The 17985-nt window shown below is 43.9% G+C and overlaps 1 protein-coding gene across 3 annotated transcripts; it reads right to left on the bottom strand.

The window, feature by feature from the left end:
• Nucleotides 1-6791: 6791 nt before the first annotated feature.
• On the bottom strand, nucleotides 6792-17891 carry e2f3 (E2F transcription factor 3). Of its 3 annotated transcripts, none has more exons than XM_004563671.4 (7): nucleotides 17779-17891; nucleotides 16210-16311; nucleotides 11699-11927; nucleotides 11078-11209; nucleotides 9732-9846; nucleotides 9435-9615; nucleotides 6792-9235 (listed from the first exon to the last, which is right to left on the bottom strand). In XM_004563671.4, exons 2-7 carry the CDS (start codon nucleotides 16256-16258, stop codon nucleotides 8976-8978), a joined length of 966 nt encoding a protein of 321 aa, XP_004563728.1. In that variant the 5' UTR covers nucleotides 16259-16311; nucleotides 17779-17891; the 3' UTR covers nucleotides 6792-8975. The 3 variants fall into 3 exon arrangements, with proteins under 3 accessions (XP_004563728.1, XP_076735682.1, XP_004563726.1); XM_076879567.1 differs by having other exon boundaries at nucleotides 17758-17886; XM_004563669.3 differs by lacking the exon at nucleotides 17779-17891 and adding an exon at nucleotides 16708-16843.
• Nucleotides 17892-17985: the final 94 nt, after the last annotated feature.

The raw sequence follows: 17985 nt of genomic DNA, 5'->3' as shown, positions 1-17985 counted from the left end.
GATGAGCGGAGCAATGTAATCATGCACGGACTGATCTGCGCGTTTACAACACAGAAGTCCAAACATTGACGAACTAAATTTGGGCTGTCAGCGTTAACGCGGTCTTCACAATTAACAATTAAATTTCTAATGACTAACGCGATTAACAATTAACCCATCTGGAGCGCAAAATGAACAAACTTTGGACAAACTACCCAAAATGCGTTGACAGACATTTCAGGGATTTTGACTCAGTCTGCACTCCAAATGGGTTAATTGTTAATCACATTAGTCATTAGTCAGTTAACGCTGACAGCAATTAAAATTGCTCACAGATCAAAGAGGGTGCTGTTAAAACAGCGCTATTATGTTTTCCTGTGGATTGCTTCTATTAGCTCCATCACTATTAGCAAACTTACTCATGGGCAAATGAATAAATCACCAATGGGCTCAGCCTATCGTCAATAGTCGATATATTCGTCCAATTGCCCAACCCTACTGGCGCCCCTGTCACATTTGAGCTCCAGTCCATAATAATCCAATATATGGCTTTTTACTAGTGCTCACATATTCCAAATATAAGAGAAACCAAAGAAGCTGCTCGTAATGATATATTTTTGGGGGTGTTTAAAATGGTATTAAAGATCTCACAATCGTGGTTGTTGAATCTAGTCATTAAAAGTTATTGGGTTTACCGAACATTGTGGGTGTTCACGATTTCCAAATGAGACAGTCATACAGCACTCATTTCAAACGCACATAAACTCTGCTGAGAAAAGGTAAACAAGCCATGCATTTCTGTCTGTCTCTGACTCAACCCGTTAGTTCAGATTTAAATTAAGTTTCAAGTCACGCTGATTTTTTTTCTTTTTAGTAAACTTAGTGAACTACACCTCCGAACTTGAGCTGTCATTTATTGGTTGACTCGTGCAGTGTCGCCCTCCATGTGGCAGGAGAATTTTGGGACAGAGAGTGTGTCACTTAAAACACTTTAAAATACATGGATGTGAAAATGTTCCATAGCCCATTTATTCCCATTACTCATGAAATGAACGAATCATTTGGTTCATATGGTCTAAATTACTCTTAGAGCAGAGGTCTCAAACATAAGGCCCGGGGACCAGAATCGGCCCAGCGAAGTCTCCAATACAGCCTAATGGGAAAATATGAAGGAGGACACAAATTTAACTGTGTTTTCATATATTTCAGATATTTTTCATATATTGAATACATGTCTTTTTTTAAAATGAAGATTTCTGATTTATTAAACCTGTAATTAAATTTCTGTACACTGAGAAACTGAAGTTTTGCTGGTACAAACCATGTGTGTAACCTGGCATTGTGAAAAGAGTTTGACATCTCTGCTTGAGAGGGTTGAAATAAGAGGATGAAATGGTTTGATAAGAAGGAAAATATGTAACTGAACAGTCTCTTTTTGGTTCTTTGGGTGTGTGGGGGTTTCCATATGTGGACTGTTTAAACAACAGCTTGTGTCTTCATACATTTTTAACTCTTTTTGCCATAAAGACGGCAGTCACTGCTGTATCTGTAGGGTAGAGGTGAACATTTTATTTTGTCAAGAAACATTTTGAGGAAAGGGACATTTGAGTCCAGCTGATTAATACCCAAACACCTTGACGTTGTCGACCTCTGAAGGAACTGAGAGCCAAAGGAGTGCAAATCATGTTATTATGGAGTAAAAACACAGTGACTCAACATCTCCTGACCTCTGGACGAACTCCACCAGCAGCTGAGCTTATAAACCCACTAACAGAGTTTAGCGTGCTGCCCTTTCAGTCACTCTTTACATGAATGAAACTGTGCTGGACTGTGACAACAAGTGTGTGGAGAGAAAACAGGAAGAAGGTAAACAGCCAATTCTGCCTCGGGCTGGTCCACCTGCACTGATCAGGCTTTGACGCGTGTATGCACTGTTTAAACTGCACTTACTACTTTGTGAGATAACAAAGATGGATAAAGGTGTGCCTGCGAGTGCTTTTTGCATGTGCTGCTGCATCGCTGCCGCCCACTGATCTCTCTGTCCGCGCCTAGAGGCCCTCTGAGGCCACGTGCGTAGCAAAACAAGCGCACCTGTGTCTTCGGTCTACGCCGCGCAACCCGAGCTTACGGGTGATGAATCAAACTACTCCCGTCCTGCTTTCTCACTATTCATTTCATTCATAAACCCAAAAATACTGCACAAGTCGTCGATTGGCTGGGGCGGCGCTACGCAAAAAGACGCCGTACTCTCCCCCGCCAATGAGAGACGAATAGTACGCTCGCTCCATCTCTCTCCTGGTTTTCATGCTCCCTCTTTAACCCTCTCTTATTTTTCACTCTCTCTCTCTCTCAGCCTCAGTGTATTACAGCAGTCAAAACAACCGCCTGGCTGAAGAGAGCATAGCGCAGAAACAAGTGCTGCATTTTCAGGGGGTAAAGGGAAGGAACAGCTGGGCAAGCCTACCAACCTGCAGCGTCACATGCCTCGAGTCACTCCTAAAACCCCCTTCCCTGAGGGAGTGAGCCTTAAGTGATGATGACTTAGTCCTATGTCACACTTTAAGCCAAGCCATCTGTGTGTTTTGTCCAGTGCTTCAAAACCTTCAAAGCCACCACACATCATGCACTTGCAGCCAACAAGGAAAAGCACTTAAAAAAAATAAATAAAAGAAACCTCACAGAATGATTGATCGCCCGATTGACAGTTGTATCGACTGAACTTTAAGTGAGCCCTCTTGAGATGGGAAGGTGGTTGACGTCGGACCTAATTCAATATGACCCAATTCAATATTCACTTTCCCCCCCTTCCTCCGATGTGCAAATCTTAAGCGACACAGAGAAGAGCAAAAAAAAAGAAGAAGAAACAACAACAAGAGAAGCACACATGAATCAATAATAGCAGTGATCCAGTGACTTCATGAACTCGGTGTGAGTGTGCCACTGTTTGTGGGGAACTGGGTTGACAGGGTTCATGAGGGGTTTTTAAGGTACCACACTGCCATCTATAGTCAGGCTCGAAGGCTGTAGGCACCTGACGGATTACATCATCATGTCGAGGGCGATGATGTGTTTTTCTAAGATGCTGTGGCTCAGACAAAGAGAAGTAGGGACGGGAAAAGAAGAAAAAAAGTTTACAAGGTGCGGGTGCTTCTGTATAAATAAAGAGGAACATCAGAGGCACTTCTTGTTTTAAACTGAGCTTTAGAAGATTTTAGATCACTTTTTTTTTTTAAAGAACCCTGATTTAATCAGCGATCATCTGACAATAACACCCACATCTACCAATGTGCCACAGAGGATTTCAGCTGTGGAGCAATGTTTCAGTCTCACTAACATGTGCTCCTTCCTCCAACCATGAAAGTCGGGCAAATACATTCAATGTAATTACCAGTCTCTCCTTTCATATCCAGTAAGCGGCCTAAGGATATGGTAATCTGATCAGCAGAGTCAATGATGTCAGTCAAACCTGCATTTTAACCCCGCTCTCCTGGCTCCTCTGAAGCCGCTAATGCCTCCAAAACTGATTCAGATTACATGTCTGATAAGTAGCCTGGGGCGATCTTGGCGACTTCACTTGAATGAGATGACAAACTGTCACATCGTCATGTCAGCAGGCGCCTGGTCCTTGCACAAGTGGGCACGGGGAATAAATATAGCTCCGACAGCTCAGGGAGGTGATGTTTGCGGCTGAAACAAAACAGAGCACGTGGGTGTTCAGTTTGACACAGAGCCTGTTCCTGCTGATTTTTTCCGTAAAGGATGACTAAAACTTTCCTTCCGCTATTTAGATTTAACGTGACCAGCAAGGCGCCACGTTATATCATCGCAACCCCGTTCCCACTTCAATTTATACAAGCCGCTTCTCAGATGGGCAACACTTTATGGCACAGTTTGAAAACAACACAAGCTTGTGAAAATGTAATTGAAGGATTCTGTGGGATCTCAGTGCCTCCTAGTGGCAGAGAGATCCCACTAGTGCACTGCACTGGGGGTTACACGGCAATTAGGATGGTTAAAGAAAACTGAAGCTTTGTTACTGCTATTAAACAGCATGAACACTAAACAGAAGCACAGAACATGACTGTTGTTGTGTAGCAGGTAACGTCAAGCTGCTTCATCCTGGTGCGTAGTTTGGGATCTTAAAAGCACACACTGGGACTGTACCAAAGCAAAACAGCTGATCTCCCCACACTATGGAAACATTTAGAAGTGCTCAACTGCATGGATTTAAAAGAAAATACACTGCTGAAAGAAATGACAGAAAGATGGATTCTCCCCACCCGTCCATGTCTGTCACATGTGGTCAGGGTGAACCTGCTCTCACCTGTGACAAGCACAGAGCGCCAGTGGTGGACCTGCTAATTCTTGTATTCTATGGCAAATGCCAATTCTGTGCTGGGCAGTGAGCACAAGCCCCATTAGAGAGTCCTCAGGCCCCCCTCATGAGGTCATTTTGCACCTCTGGCAGTGCTCGACCTGTTCCTCCTTACTCAAAGGAGCAGATACAAGGCCTGCTGATGGGTTAAGGACCATCTACGACCCTGTCCAGCTCTCCTGGAATCTCCTCCATGCTCTTGAGACTGTGCTGGGAGACACAGCAAAGCTTCTGGCAGTGGTGCATACTGATATGCCATCCTGGAGGATTTGTATTACCTGTCCAACGTGTGTAGGGTCCAAGTATTACCTCATGCTACCCGTAGCGACACCGACCCAAGCTAAGTGCAAAACTAGTGAAAATACAGTGAGAACAGATGACGTGGGGAATAATGTCAGTGGCCTTGACCTGTGAATCCTGTATTTGCAGTGTCTCATTGTTGCCCTTGTAATGCACCTGTTGTTAATTTCATTAACACCAAAGCAGCTGAAACTGATTAACACCCCCCTCTGCTACCTAACTGACCACATCAATATAAAGTTTCAACTCTGTTGAACTTCCCACACGTCACAACCTTGAGCCAAAAGCACATTTTTAGAACATTTTTCTCCATGACCAACTTTGAACATCGCTAACGTGGATATATCAGTTTCAAAAGCAAAGCTCTCCCAGTTGATTGTCTGTAGTGCAGAGTAACAGAAACAAGCCTTGGGGCCTTGGATCTTTTTTCTGCTTTCTGATAATTCACAGAGGAAAACTTGAAAAAGTGCTTTTTGTGTAAACTTTAAAGGATTGTATCAGCATGTGGGAGAGCTGGCTCATCAAAACAAGATCCATCTTCTGAAAGCTTACCCTTTTACCTTTTAATAGCCAGCACACTTAAAATTATTGTTAAAATAATTTTCCAATATAGTGAAAATTTAACAACCACAAATTTGAAGCCTTCAGTGTTTAATAAGCTTTACTTAAAAACAATATAAGAAAGTGTGCTTAAGTAGTCGGGGACAGCTCTCCAGGCTTCTTGAAGGACAGTCAAAGCTCTTCTTTGGGTGTTGCCTCTTGTTGATGATCCCATATTGTTTCAATAATGCTGAGGTCCTGGCTGTGGGGAGGCCAGTCCATGTCTGATCATGTACAATTGTGGTTTGTTTGTGTCTTTTCCACTCGAGGCATGTTTTTAGTGCATGCAACGCAAACCAAATGCTTCCCCGATGACACTGAATGCTGGATCACAATCCGACAGTAGTTGGACAAGATCTCAAACACCGCTGTCTGAGATGCAAGCCAAACTATAACCGAGCCTCCACCGTTTTACCTCTCTCCTGACAGTCCGTACAAATTGATTTGAAACAAATATTTCAAAATTGTTTTTCATTTCATTCGAACTGTTGCCACCCATTTTCAGTCTTGTAATTTGTAATGTGTTCTGCAATTTGCCATATCTCAGTCTTCTCTTCCCTTTCTTAAGAAGGGAACAGTAGATTGAATCAACTGAAGGGCCAGATCCATCTCTCAGGTCCTGTGTCAAGTTGTTTTTGACCTAGTAAATCTTTGGGAATCAGCTTGTTGGCACAAAAATACTATTTTATGCCATTGGCTCATTAAATAGGAACTAATTGTGAGCGGTTTTTTTTTTTTTTTTTTTTTTTTTTTTTTTTTTTTACAAGCTGCTTGTAACAAAGTGCCAAATGATACAATTTCAAACTGGTCCTTTGCTAAGTTGTCCGTTATGTGGAGACAACACCAGCTCATCTCTTGAGTTGGCGCTTATTTTTCCTCCCCCACACACACACTTTAATGATTCATAGGTCAGTGTTACATGATCTAATTGATTTAAGGCTTACACTACCACTTAAATCAACTAGTCTGAAAACATTTAACAGGCATTAGAGCAGGAGCGTCCAACTCCAGGCCTCAAGTGCTGGTGTCCTGCAGGTTATAGATGTGTCCTTGATCCACACAGCTGATTTAAATGGCTAAATTTCCTTCTCAACATGTCTTGAAGTTCTCCAGAGGCCTGGTAATGAACTAATCATTTGATTCAGGTGTGTTGACCCAGGGTGAGATCTAAAACTTGCAGGACACCGGCCCTTGAGGCCTGGAGTTGGACACCCCTGCATTAGAGGATCCAATGTTCATTTAAAGCTCTTTTTAATCTCAGTAGCTTTGCACGATTCAGACCTGTGTGTCTTCTACTTATACTGGCTGCCTGTATTAAAACTGTCTTCTTCTGACCCTTATAAACAGAAACTCTGGACAGCAGTTGTGATCCACTCTCAGTGACATCATAGAGAGCCACGAGTTGGAAAAACTCTTAAACTTTAACATTCAGTGCTGTCTGAATATAAGGAAAAGCATAATGAGAGTAATTTAACGTGGACTCACTGAAAAGCAAAATGTAATTTAAAAATAAGAGAAAACAGAATAGACTTGGGAATTAATAAGTAAATGAGCTCAAATTTATTCAAGTTTTGATACAATATTTAACAGAAATGACCCTCAGCAGAGGTCTTCTGGCTACAAAGCAGCATTAGGGGGACAGAATCAGTGGTAAAAAGAGGCTCTTGAGTGAGAATGAATCTAACTGAACACAAAACTGATGCGAATACGTGAACAACAGTAAAAATAACATGAGGGGAAAAACCTGAAGCTTTAGATTTGATCTTAGTGTCGAATTGTTAAAAACACAGAAAACAGTTTTTCCTTTCACAGCCTCCCGACTCTGCCAAGCAAACATAACACACATTGTGAAGAGACTAGCCCACTCTGTGGATTACAGAACACCAGATCTGAGTGCCAACAGTGGTTAGCTGTTCAATGCCTCGTAAATACAGCAGTTGAGCCACTCAAGCCGGGCGCTGTCCTAGTTTGATACTGACAACAAATGACAAGAATTCTGGTGAGCATTCATGAGAGATGCTCAAGTGAGCATGAAAAGGGTTTAGTGTTACAGTCCTTTCATTCTCCAAGAACGATGACAAAACAGTTCACCCGAATGCAACATGTTTGTTTTTAGTGGCGCCGAACACAACCTCGCTGAAGTGTGCGCCGTGAAAAAGGCACAATTTAAAATGCTCCGTAAACAAGAACGGGCTTTAAATGGTAGAGCCTCTCCTCTGTGCTTTTAGTGGTTCAGCGTGTCATCATCAGACAATCCTGCTCCTCTTAACAGCTAAGAGAGCGCAAACAGGCCGCAGCGGTACCTGAGAAAGTGACCTGCTGAAATGTCTGCCATCATAATTAGTGTCATTTTAAACTGGCGATCAATATTAAAGCAAAGCTCTCGTACACGTCAAACTCTGGACAACATTGTAAATACCAGAGCCCGACAGATATCAGCCGATATCAGCATTTCTAATGGCGCATTAAAGTTGAAAAGTGGAAAGAAGACATGGCTGTAGAGCATATTTTGAGTGTTGATGTTGCAAACTTTTAGTTCAGAGATCACTCCTCTGTGACTTCTCAGTAAGCAACACCTGTTTGTTACACCACAGACAACAAGCAGCTGATCTGAGCACCTCCAGTTAGAGTGCTTTTAAACTACATGAGCCAAATCTTATGGAAATGTGGTTATGCTAAATATTGCTGCTTATGTGTCGGATTTTTAAATTGCCGGATATCAGTTTAGGTCTTAGTCATCCTACATCAGTGGGGCTCTGGTAAATACTGTGTATGAATCAGCCTTTAACTTATGAAATTGCACCAGGTGTAAAAGCTACTGGAACCCTGAGAAAAGCCAACACGGGCTTATAGCACACTGTGCTATGAGGCGTTCAGTTTAAGTAGCACAGAGTAATGCACTGTTCCAACACATCAGTAAACCTTAACAGTCATTGGTCATAGCCTAACCAATCAACATTCACCTGTTACTTTGTTATGTCATCACAAACGGCTTCATAGCCTAAATCTTTATTCCGTCACGCTGAGCCGCAAACTCAGTCTTAAAATGCACATCGAGACGATTCAAATGACCTCGATGCAATACGATAAATCTGAGGGCAATGAGAGCACGTGCTTGGACCGATAAATCCTCCTGACTTAAGGTATCTGAAACGAAAAACCTGGATGGGAGAATGCCAAATAATGGACAGGTTTGCTTTAAACGCATCACTGCAAGATGATACAAGACCAGCTGTAACTAATAAGACACAAATCTGCATTAGTATCTCCAACAAGTCGAGTGAATCAGTAATAAAGCACAACAATGTTCATCAAACAGTTGTGTACGAATGCCATCTGCAGCTGTTTGTCATCACAGAGCTCCAAAACAAGCAGCAAGAGTCTAATGAATGACTTTGGACAGACTTCTAAACCTTTGGTGTACGTCACCTCTCCAGACCAGTTCACAGTGTCCCTGTAACTGACAAAGCTCTGGGTTCAAATCAGTCCATTTTGTTGACACTGAAATACTGACATTGTGGAGAAGAGCTGTCAAAAAGGCCTCAAAACAGAAACATGCCTCAGAACGCGTGTCAGCTCGTCCAAAAGAGAAGAAAAGAGGCCTGGATGGCAATGGAATTACATGGAAGGCTCCTTCACTAGTTTGGCTCCTTCAACTAGTTTATTGGATCCTGTTCATATCCCATTTACATGGAAATTCCATTAATTCCTTCACATCTTTTCAGAGAAGCGGAATATCCTGAGGCAACTGGTCCAAGTCGACAGAGGAGAAGAGGTCAGTGATGCCCTCCCCGTCAGCCACGCTCACAACGCAGCCCTCCTCATTGTGAGAGAAGGCCACAGGGGGACTGAGAGCAACAAAACTGCACTCAGAGGGGGGCTGGGGGGAGGTGAGAGTGGAGGGCATAGGAGAGCGCTGCTGTGTCGGCTCAGGCTGAAGCTTGGAGAGATTATCAATTCCACAACTGCTGTTAGCGTTTTCTGGAATGACACGGGAGTGTGAATGAGGAGACACCGGTGAGGAAGAAAGTGATCAAATCACCCAAAAATCTCAAAACAGAGTTGGAGCTGTGCATAGTACTGTTCAAGGCTCCTGTGACAGCAACGCGGTTACGGTGATACGTCGTTTCCTTGTCCTCTGTGGCACCAGAGCGACAGGATGCTCAAACACAAGACTCACCTCTGGAAGACTGAGCGAAGGCCGCGAAGGGCAAATCGAGCATGGAGTCGCTGTCATTTAAATGACTTCCACTGCCCTCGTCAGCAGCTGAATAACCTGTAGCTTCGATGGGGAGGGGCTCATCGGAGCACATGAACACATCAATGGGTCCCTGAGTGCTGCTGAGGTGGATCTGCAGGCTCTGAGCATTGAGAAAGCAGACACGTGGATTTATGATTAACGACTCAAAAACAGCAGCAGTTCCACTAGAGAACAGAAATGACTAATAATCTTACACCTTGTCCGACTGACATGTACCTCGTCTGGGTGTGGCACTACGAGTTGAGTCTCTGTGGGGGCTTTGATCACGATCACAGTCTGATCTTTCAGAGCGGGAATCCTATAGATATCCTTGTAAGTCAAATAGGCGTATGTGAGCCACAAAGTCAAGGAAGACAATAAAAACAACAGACTGGTGTTTGTGTGCCGCTGGAGCTTAGAGTTCAGCGGACTCCAAAACTCATGCACGTGTCGCACCAGCAGTGTGGTTTCACCTACATCGTGTCAGCTTTTCAAATCATAACTGTACGACTGCAGGACACCGCATGCTCACACTGCAACAGTTTCTTTATCACAAGGTAGACCTGTTTTCTTTACACCAATATGAGCCACAATTCATAAAACAAACACCAAAAAAACAAAAACAAACAAACACTATTGACCCATTAGGAAGGTGTTTTTCCCCCTGCCACAGGAGAGGCAGATTTATCCCACTTTTAGCCAAGCCGGCAATTAAATACAATACATTTGTGATAATACATCAATCAAATGTGATCAAGTGGCAAAATTCACACATTTGTTGCCAACTACAAACATCAAAACTCACATTAACTACTGGCCAAAATGTCACTGATGTAAAACAGGCATTCCCAACAAATATGACAGAGCTGCTGCAGGTGGGATTTAACTACAAAATGACCGGCACGCTCTTTAACGCAGGCACAGTGCAATCAGTCCGTCTGCGGTTATGAATTGGATGGCAGTTATTTTCAAACCTGCAGTTGGTCTGAGCCATTCCACGATTGCTGGGAGACAAACTGCCCTCCCACCAGGCAACCAACCACCCTGTAATTGAAAGCGGGCGTTGTGGACCAGCTGGTTGCTGCAACTACTTGGAATCGGCCATCAAATTTGATTTGAAAAGATAAATAAAAAATTCAACACAATCACCAGACAACCACTGCTTTTTATTAACCACAAGGCAGGTGTGTTCTGAAACATTAGTGATAATTAATTCCAGGTATTGTTTGCTCTTTGAAAGCTAGTATTTTTCCTTGATTGGAACAAATAAACTTTTCCTCCTTTATGCCAACAGCACACACACCACTACAGTAAAGACTGTCTCTGGTCAGCCATTATTAAATGTTGACAGTTTACAAAGAAAGAAATGTACCTCTAGTGCCACCTGCATGTCTCATGAAGTCAATGCAGTTTGAAAGGCAGACATACTGAGACTTTGAGAACAACTCAGGGCTCCTGGTGCTGTTACTTTAACGGCAAACACTAATATTTTTATCCTAGCAGTTTTACCCATTAAACCTGCCTTCAGAGTATTTCCTGGGTGACAATAAAGAGTGAAATGAAGCTGAACAGACAAAGGATATCTGTGACTGTGGCAGTCCTCACACAGCTCATGAATCTGCTCCGTACAGCTTTGGATCAGCTCGTCCAGCTTCCTCTCCTCCTCGCCAAGAGCCTTTAGCACAGGCTGATAGTCTTCATTCAGTTGTCCGCCCCTGTGCACAAGCATTCAAAAACACCCAGGTCAACAGCGAAACAAGCAACACTCAAGTTATCCAATGTGTCTGAGCATTAGGAGCAGAAAAAAAGCCCCCTTGCCCTACTAAATACAGTGGCTTGCAAAAGTATTCGATTACACACAGGTGCACTCTATTTAGTCATTAGCACTCATCAGGCAATGTCTATGGGCAACTTACTGCACTCAGACCAAAGGGGGCTGAATAATTACACACACCCCACTTTTCAGTTATTTATTTGTAAAACATGTTTGGAATCATGAATGATTTTCGTTCCACTTTTCACGTGTGCACCACTTTGTTTTGGTCTTTCACGTGGAATTCCAATAAAATTGATTCATGTTTGTGGCTGTAATGTGACAAAATGTGGGAAAGTTCTAGGGGGCCGAATACTTTTGCAAGCCACTGTATACATTTATGCATAAAATGGGTCTATGTTTGTTACTTACTGGCCCAGTTTATACTTACCACCACTGGATGTGGTTTTTAGACTTCTTTTTGATGAGCTGGATCCCTTCAAGGACGTTTGTGATATCATAGATGCGCCTCTTAGAGGCGCCAAGTTCCCGACACACTACGTTTAAATCCAAAACCCCATCGGCGGAGCACCTCAGGAGCTCTGCAAACTTCCGGGTCAAGAGACCCAGTGACGTATCGAAGCGTGACCTCTCCCGCTTGCACATTAGGGAACCGAGACCTGGAGGATAAACGGACAGGTGGAGACTGAGATGTTTTCTTGCTGGTAATGGCTGCACCATAGGAGTATCTCTTAACCCCCCTTTTCCTTGACTACCTACTCAGATCAACTCGGCACGGTTTGCCGTGATTTTCAGGATTTTCCATTAGGTTATAGTATCTGGCTAGGTTATAGTTGCCCTGGAGGCAACAGCTACAGCAGGAATAAGGTTGGCTGGTGCTTGTGTATGTGTGATGGTCTGTCAGAACTTTCTCTCAACAAGATAGTTTTACATGCATGTAGCTGAGATTACAGTTAAGGCTGAGTTCAAAGATGGGCAGCGTCTGACTGCCTAGTTAGTGAGTAAGGCTGTCATTCATGACCCAAAAACTTCAAAATGTTAATCCTTGTGATAATCATCAAGTCCCCCAAACTGGATCTGTCACTGACTCATTCAAGGATGAAGATGACGCCAATTTTGAGTTTGAGTTTTTTTACCAGCACAGTTCTGCATTCTAAATCCGTAGGCTTTAAGATGAATCTGGTGACCCTTTGCATCTATAGCAGCTTCTACTGTTCTGGGAAGACTTGCTACAAGATTGAGTGTGTGTGAGACTTTTTGCCCTGCTGATCCAGCAGAGCACTTATGAGGTCAAATGCTGATGTTGGAATTAGAAAGTCTGACTTGCTGTTGCAGTCCTAGAGTCCAGTGAATACGTTACACCACTCTGTCTGATGCAATCTGGAACTACTGTCCATCATGTGTCGTCCTTTTTATCTACCTCGGGAATTTGCATCGGTCATTGTAAGTGCCGTTTATATTCCACCACAAGCGGACACGTTCACCGCCTTATGCGAGCTGCATGAGGCACTCACACAGCACCAGACACAACACCGGGACGCTGCGCTTATTGTGACGGGGGACTTTAATAGCGCCAACCTCAAACGCGCAGCGCCGAACTTTTATCAACACATCACCTGCCCCACCAGGGGTGAAAGGACACTGGACCACTGCTACACTACGGTCAAGGACGGCTACAAGGCACAATCCCGCCCCCCGTTTGGCAAATCTGATCACGCCGCCATCTTCCTCATGCCAAAATACAAACAAAGGCTGAAACAGGAAGTTCCGGTTCAGAGGAAGGTCGCGCGCTGGACGGATCAATCGGTGGCCGCGTTACAGGACGCACTCGATGACGCAGACTGGGGCATGTTCAGAAACAGCTCCGACGATGACGTCAACGTGTTTACGGAAGCGGTTGTGGGATTCATCGGGAAACTAGCGGATGATACCGTGGAGACAAAGACTATCACAACGTTTCCCAACCAGAAGCCGTGGGTGGATAAAACCATCCGCGACGCTCTGAGATCCCGCACCGCTGCCTACAACACGGGACTCATGACGGGGGACATGGACCCGTACAAAGCCGCGTCATATAACGTGCGGAGGGCGGTGAAAGAGGCGAAGCAGCGCTACGGGAGGAAACTAGAGTCACAACTCCAACAGAGTGACTCTAGGAGCCTGTGGCGGGGACTAAGGACAATAACGGACTATAAAGCACCAACAACCGGTATGACGAACGCGGCCGTGACTCTGGCAGACGAGCTGAACACTTTCTATGCTCGCTTCGAGGCTGCAGCTAAGGTCTCCAACAATGCTAGTGTTAGCGGCGCTAACGGCTGCAGACAGGAAGATACTGCCAGCACCGGAAACGTGCTCGTCATCTCCGAGCATGAAGTAAGGAGAGCCTTCAAGAGAGTGAACACCAGGAAAGCAGCAGGACCAGACGGCATCCCAGGTCGTATCCTAAGAGACTGCGCATACCAGCTAGCTCCTGTGTTCACTGAGATATTCAACATCTCTTTATCTCAGTCGGTCATCCCCACATGCTTCAAAGAGTCCATCATTGTTCCTGTCCCGAAGAAACCCCACCCTGCTTCTCTCAATGACTATCGCCCTGTAGCCCTCACCTCAGTAGTGATGAAGTGCTTTGAACGCCTGGTCAGAGACTTCATCATTTCTTCACTACCAGACACACTGGACCCACTACAGTTCGCTTACCGTCCAAATCGTTCCACAGACGATGCCATCTCTCATCTCCTCCACACATCACTCACTCACTTGGACACTAGAAGGGGGAATTATGTTAAAATGCTCTTCATAGACTACAGCTCTGCATTTAACACCATAATTCCCTCCACACTCACCACCTAGCTGGAGCATCTGGGACTCAGCTCATCTATGTGTCAGTGGATCTCCAACTTCCTAACTGGCAGACCACAGGCAGTAAGGATGGGCGGACATGTCTCAGCCTCCACCACTCTCAGCACTGGAGCCCCCCAGGGGTGTGTTCTGAGCCCCCTGCTGTACTCTCTGTACACATATGACTGCGTGGCCACTACCAGCTCCACCACCATCATCAAGTTTGCTGACGACACCGTTGTGGTGGGCCTGATCTCTGATAACAACGAGACGGCCTACCTGAAGGAGATTAGGAATCTGGAGAACTGGTGCCAGAGGAACAACCTCCTTCTAAACGTCAGTAAGACAAAGGAGCTGATAGTGGACTTCAGCACTAAGCAGGAGAGGAACTACCAGACCCCCGTCATCAACGAGTGCCCAGTGGAGAGAGTGGACAGCTTCAAATACCTCGGAGTTCACATCACGCAGGACCTGTCATGGTCCTGTCACATCAACACCGTGGTGAAAAAGGCCCGACAGCGTCTCTACCACCTCAGACGCTTGAGAGACTTCCAACTGCCCTCCAAGGTGCTCAGGAACTTTTACTCGTGCACCATAGAGAGCATCCTGGCGGGAAACATCTTAACCTGGTTCGGGAACAGCACCATGCAGGACAGACGAGCTCTACAGAGGGTTGTGCGGTCAGCTGAGCGCACCATCCGCTCCGAGCTCCCTGACCTGCACTCAATCTACAGCAGGCGGTGCTGGACCAAGGCCAGGAAGATCGTGAAGGACCTCAGCCATCCCAACAACAGACTGTTCTCTCTGTTGAGGTCAGGAAAGCGATTCCGCTCCCTGAAGACCAACACAGAGAGACTGAGGAGGAGCTTCTTCCCGCAGGCGATACGGTCTCTCAATCACACCACCACACAGTACTGACCCACACATATGGTTCTTACACACACACTGGACTTTCTGGACATTGTTTTTGCACACATTGTTTTTTTGCACAACACTGGTCACTATATTCTTCATTTCCGGTTAATACTTGTACAGCTGCTGTTATTGTGTATATATTTATTTAGATTTAGATTTATTCATACATTCTTATATAGTTCTATATTGTGTATTGTGTATTTTGTTGTACAGTTATTTTATTTTCAACTTTAATTTATATATTTTATCTTATTCTTCCCAGTTAAATTTACCCTTCATTCTAATTTGTGTTGTACAGTTATTAAATTTTTAACCTTAATTTATATTTTATTCCTTCCTAGTTAAATTTACCCTTTTTAATTTTTCATATTTATTTCCTATCTTATTCATAGCCTTTTCCTTTTTTGTTCTCTTTAGGTCACGAGCAGTTGTCCAAGCATTTCACTACATATCGTACTGTGTATGACTGTGTACGTGACAAATAAAATTTGAATTTGAATTTTGAATTTGAAGCCTCATATCACCAACCACAGGAGAACCACAAAGCTCCTGATGCACACTTTTTGTCCTGATGTTAATGCCAGAGGACCTTTGAAACTCTGCAGTTACTTAGTCAGCCTAGCTTGGCAATGACTTTTTCACATTGTGTACTTTAGCACTCTGTCATCCTGCTCTGCAAGAGTGCATGCTCTGACACTTCAAGGCTGAGTTACTAAATACTTCTGCTTGCAATAAAACCACTTACAGCTGATCTTGGAATATTTAGGAGAGGACCAAGTTCATGAACAGACTTTCTGCAACAGTGCAGTCCTATTATAGTACTAAGCTCTTGAGAATAACCCAGTCTTTCACAAATGTTTGCAAAGGCAGACTGCATGATTGAGTGCTGGATTTTATACACCTGTGACTGAGGGATTAAATCAACACCTCAACTGAGCGATTAAGCCGTGTGGCCCAGTTAGTCCATTTTTTGAAGGAGAAGCATATCAAAGCATTTGACACCATTAACTTATTAATTTAAGTTTTTGCTACACACGCCATTGGAACAAAATATCACCCATTAACTATGCTCTCCTGTAAACTGTAAAGCTGCGTCCGAGAGGTTTTATCCATTTCTTCCTTGGAATGGGCATGTTTTTCCATCTGATAATCCAGAGCACAAGTTATTACATCACACAGCCTTACTGGTTTCTCCTGTGTTTGTTAGATGGACCTCTGGCAGCACTGCCTCCATCCTGGAGGTCTGGGGCGGGTCACCGTCTTCCAGCTCCAGCTTTATTCCTTTGCCTGAAAATATTTAAGACAACTTGTTAGAAGTTACTGCTTGATATTGCAATATCATGCAACTTGGGATGTGTTTTCCCCTAATTTGTCACAGGGCTTCAATTTTTGCAGTAATATAAACTTGTCACTAGCCCACTGCCTTTACTTGAGAACCATGTAATTGTAAGATGTGAGCACGTCTCTGCATAAACTAGTAAACCAGTGTTGCCTTCACGGACTAATTGCTTTAGTTATTTCAAGCTGTCACTTATTACTTCGCAACTGGGGCAGAAGCTAGCTTCCCTCATCAGTGTGTGTGTAAGCTAACAGTAGGAACACTCCCCTTCCCCCTCCCATGCTGAGCATGCGACAGTTGTTTTGCAGCAATGATAAACAGCACCCCGCTACCGGGCTCCTTACCAATGTTTCCTCACACAAACTCGACGGCTGAAGTGTGCAGTCAGATTACACGGCACCCGAAGTCCGACATTTACACAAGTCCCCGACCATGCGCGAAGGTAAAACAAGCGTAAATCTACCGGATATACGCAAAAGGTCACAGTCCACCCTTCTAAATAAAATCATACTCACATATTAAAACATGACATCGTTATGAAAATGGCTTTAAACCTAAAGTATGAAGTGGTCCATTACAGCTAGTGAATCTTATATTAACTATTAATGCAAACTGTTTAAATTCTGTATTGTGTCGTGTTTTTTAACCAGTTTGAAGAAAATTAGAAAAATAAATAAATAATAATAAAAACAGCAGAAACTAAACAAAAAACATTACATTTTACACCAAATCTTAGCATCTACAGTTATTTTTTACTACTGTTGATCATTTTAGACGTTATACTCTGATTTTTATACAGCAAGGACACCTATGCAACTTTAAAACTAAATACTTTTTCGGACAAGCCTTTATTCTGAAAAGGTACTTCCTGGCTAACCAGCACGCGTTTGACCGATAATAACCTTAACTGATAAACCACCAAGTATTTAAGTCTCACCGCTTGCGTAAAATAGTCTCCGTTATATAGACATGCCCACATCAGCTGTCAAACCGCACTTCGTTTCTGAATTATAAACGGCCGTAACAAATATAAGCCTTCGGGCCTTTTCGAGCTTCACTTTCCTCTGGTCTCTGGGGTTTGGTGCTGCCTGCCTCCAAGAACTCCACTTTCACAGCGATTCCCACACAAAGGGCCCCGACCTATTAGGGTCCACTCTGTACACTCCTGTTAGGCTCTCCGAGAACAAGAAACCAGCTTTTCTTCTACCGTCAAGCAGAAACAGTCACCCTTATCATGATTTCTACTGAGCATCCTGACGGGGTTTTAAAATGTTTTAAATTCAAGATGGAAACAATTTTCCTGGTATTAAACCAGATTTTCACGAGACAGGATATCGGCTATGCACGCTAGTGGTGGGCGGATCGATCCAAATATCGACTGTATCGATACTAGCCTGGTGAGATGGATTCTTTACTTTAAGTTTTGCTCTTGTTTGCAGTGCTGTGCTTTCGGCAAAGATGAAACAGCCAGGTCGCCGGACTCGCTCCTGTGTCAGCGCAGAGCAGGCGCACTTTGCTTCCCCTCCCCCCTCTTGTGTTTAGGCGTTGTGCTGTCACGTGACGCGATTTAGACGCTTTGGTTGTTAAGTTGTTTACATATTTTCACCAGTTATATTATAGTT

The sequence above is a fragment of the Maylandia zebra genome, linkage group LG22 (assembly GCF_041146795.1).
Source record: "Maylandia zebra isolate NMK-2024a linkage group LG22, Mzebra_GT3a, whole genome shotgun sequence".
Taxonomy (NCBI): Eukaryota; Metazoa; Chordata; class Actinopteri; order Cichliformes; family Cichlidae; genus Maylandia; species Maylandia zebra.
The sequence above is the reverse complement of the archived record's forward strand: the minus strand, read 5'-3'. Positions and strand labels throughout refer to the sequence as shown.

Coding starts and splice junctions, on each gene's coding strand:
- e2f3 (XM_004563671.4), bottom strand. CDS start 16,258: ATGGAGGCAGTGCTGCCAGAGGTCCATCTAACAAACACAGGAGAAACC. Junction 11,210..11,698: donor AAAAACCACATCCAGTGGTG/GTAAGTATAAAC, acceptor GCTTGTGCACAG/GGGCGGACAACTGAATGAAG. Junction 9,847..11,077: donor GAGGACTGCCACAGTCACAG/ATATCCTTTGTC, acceptor TTTGTGGCTCAC/ATACGCCTATTTGACTTACA.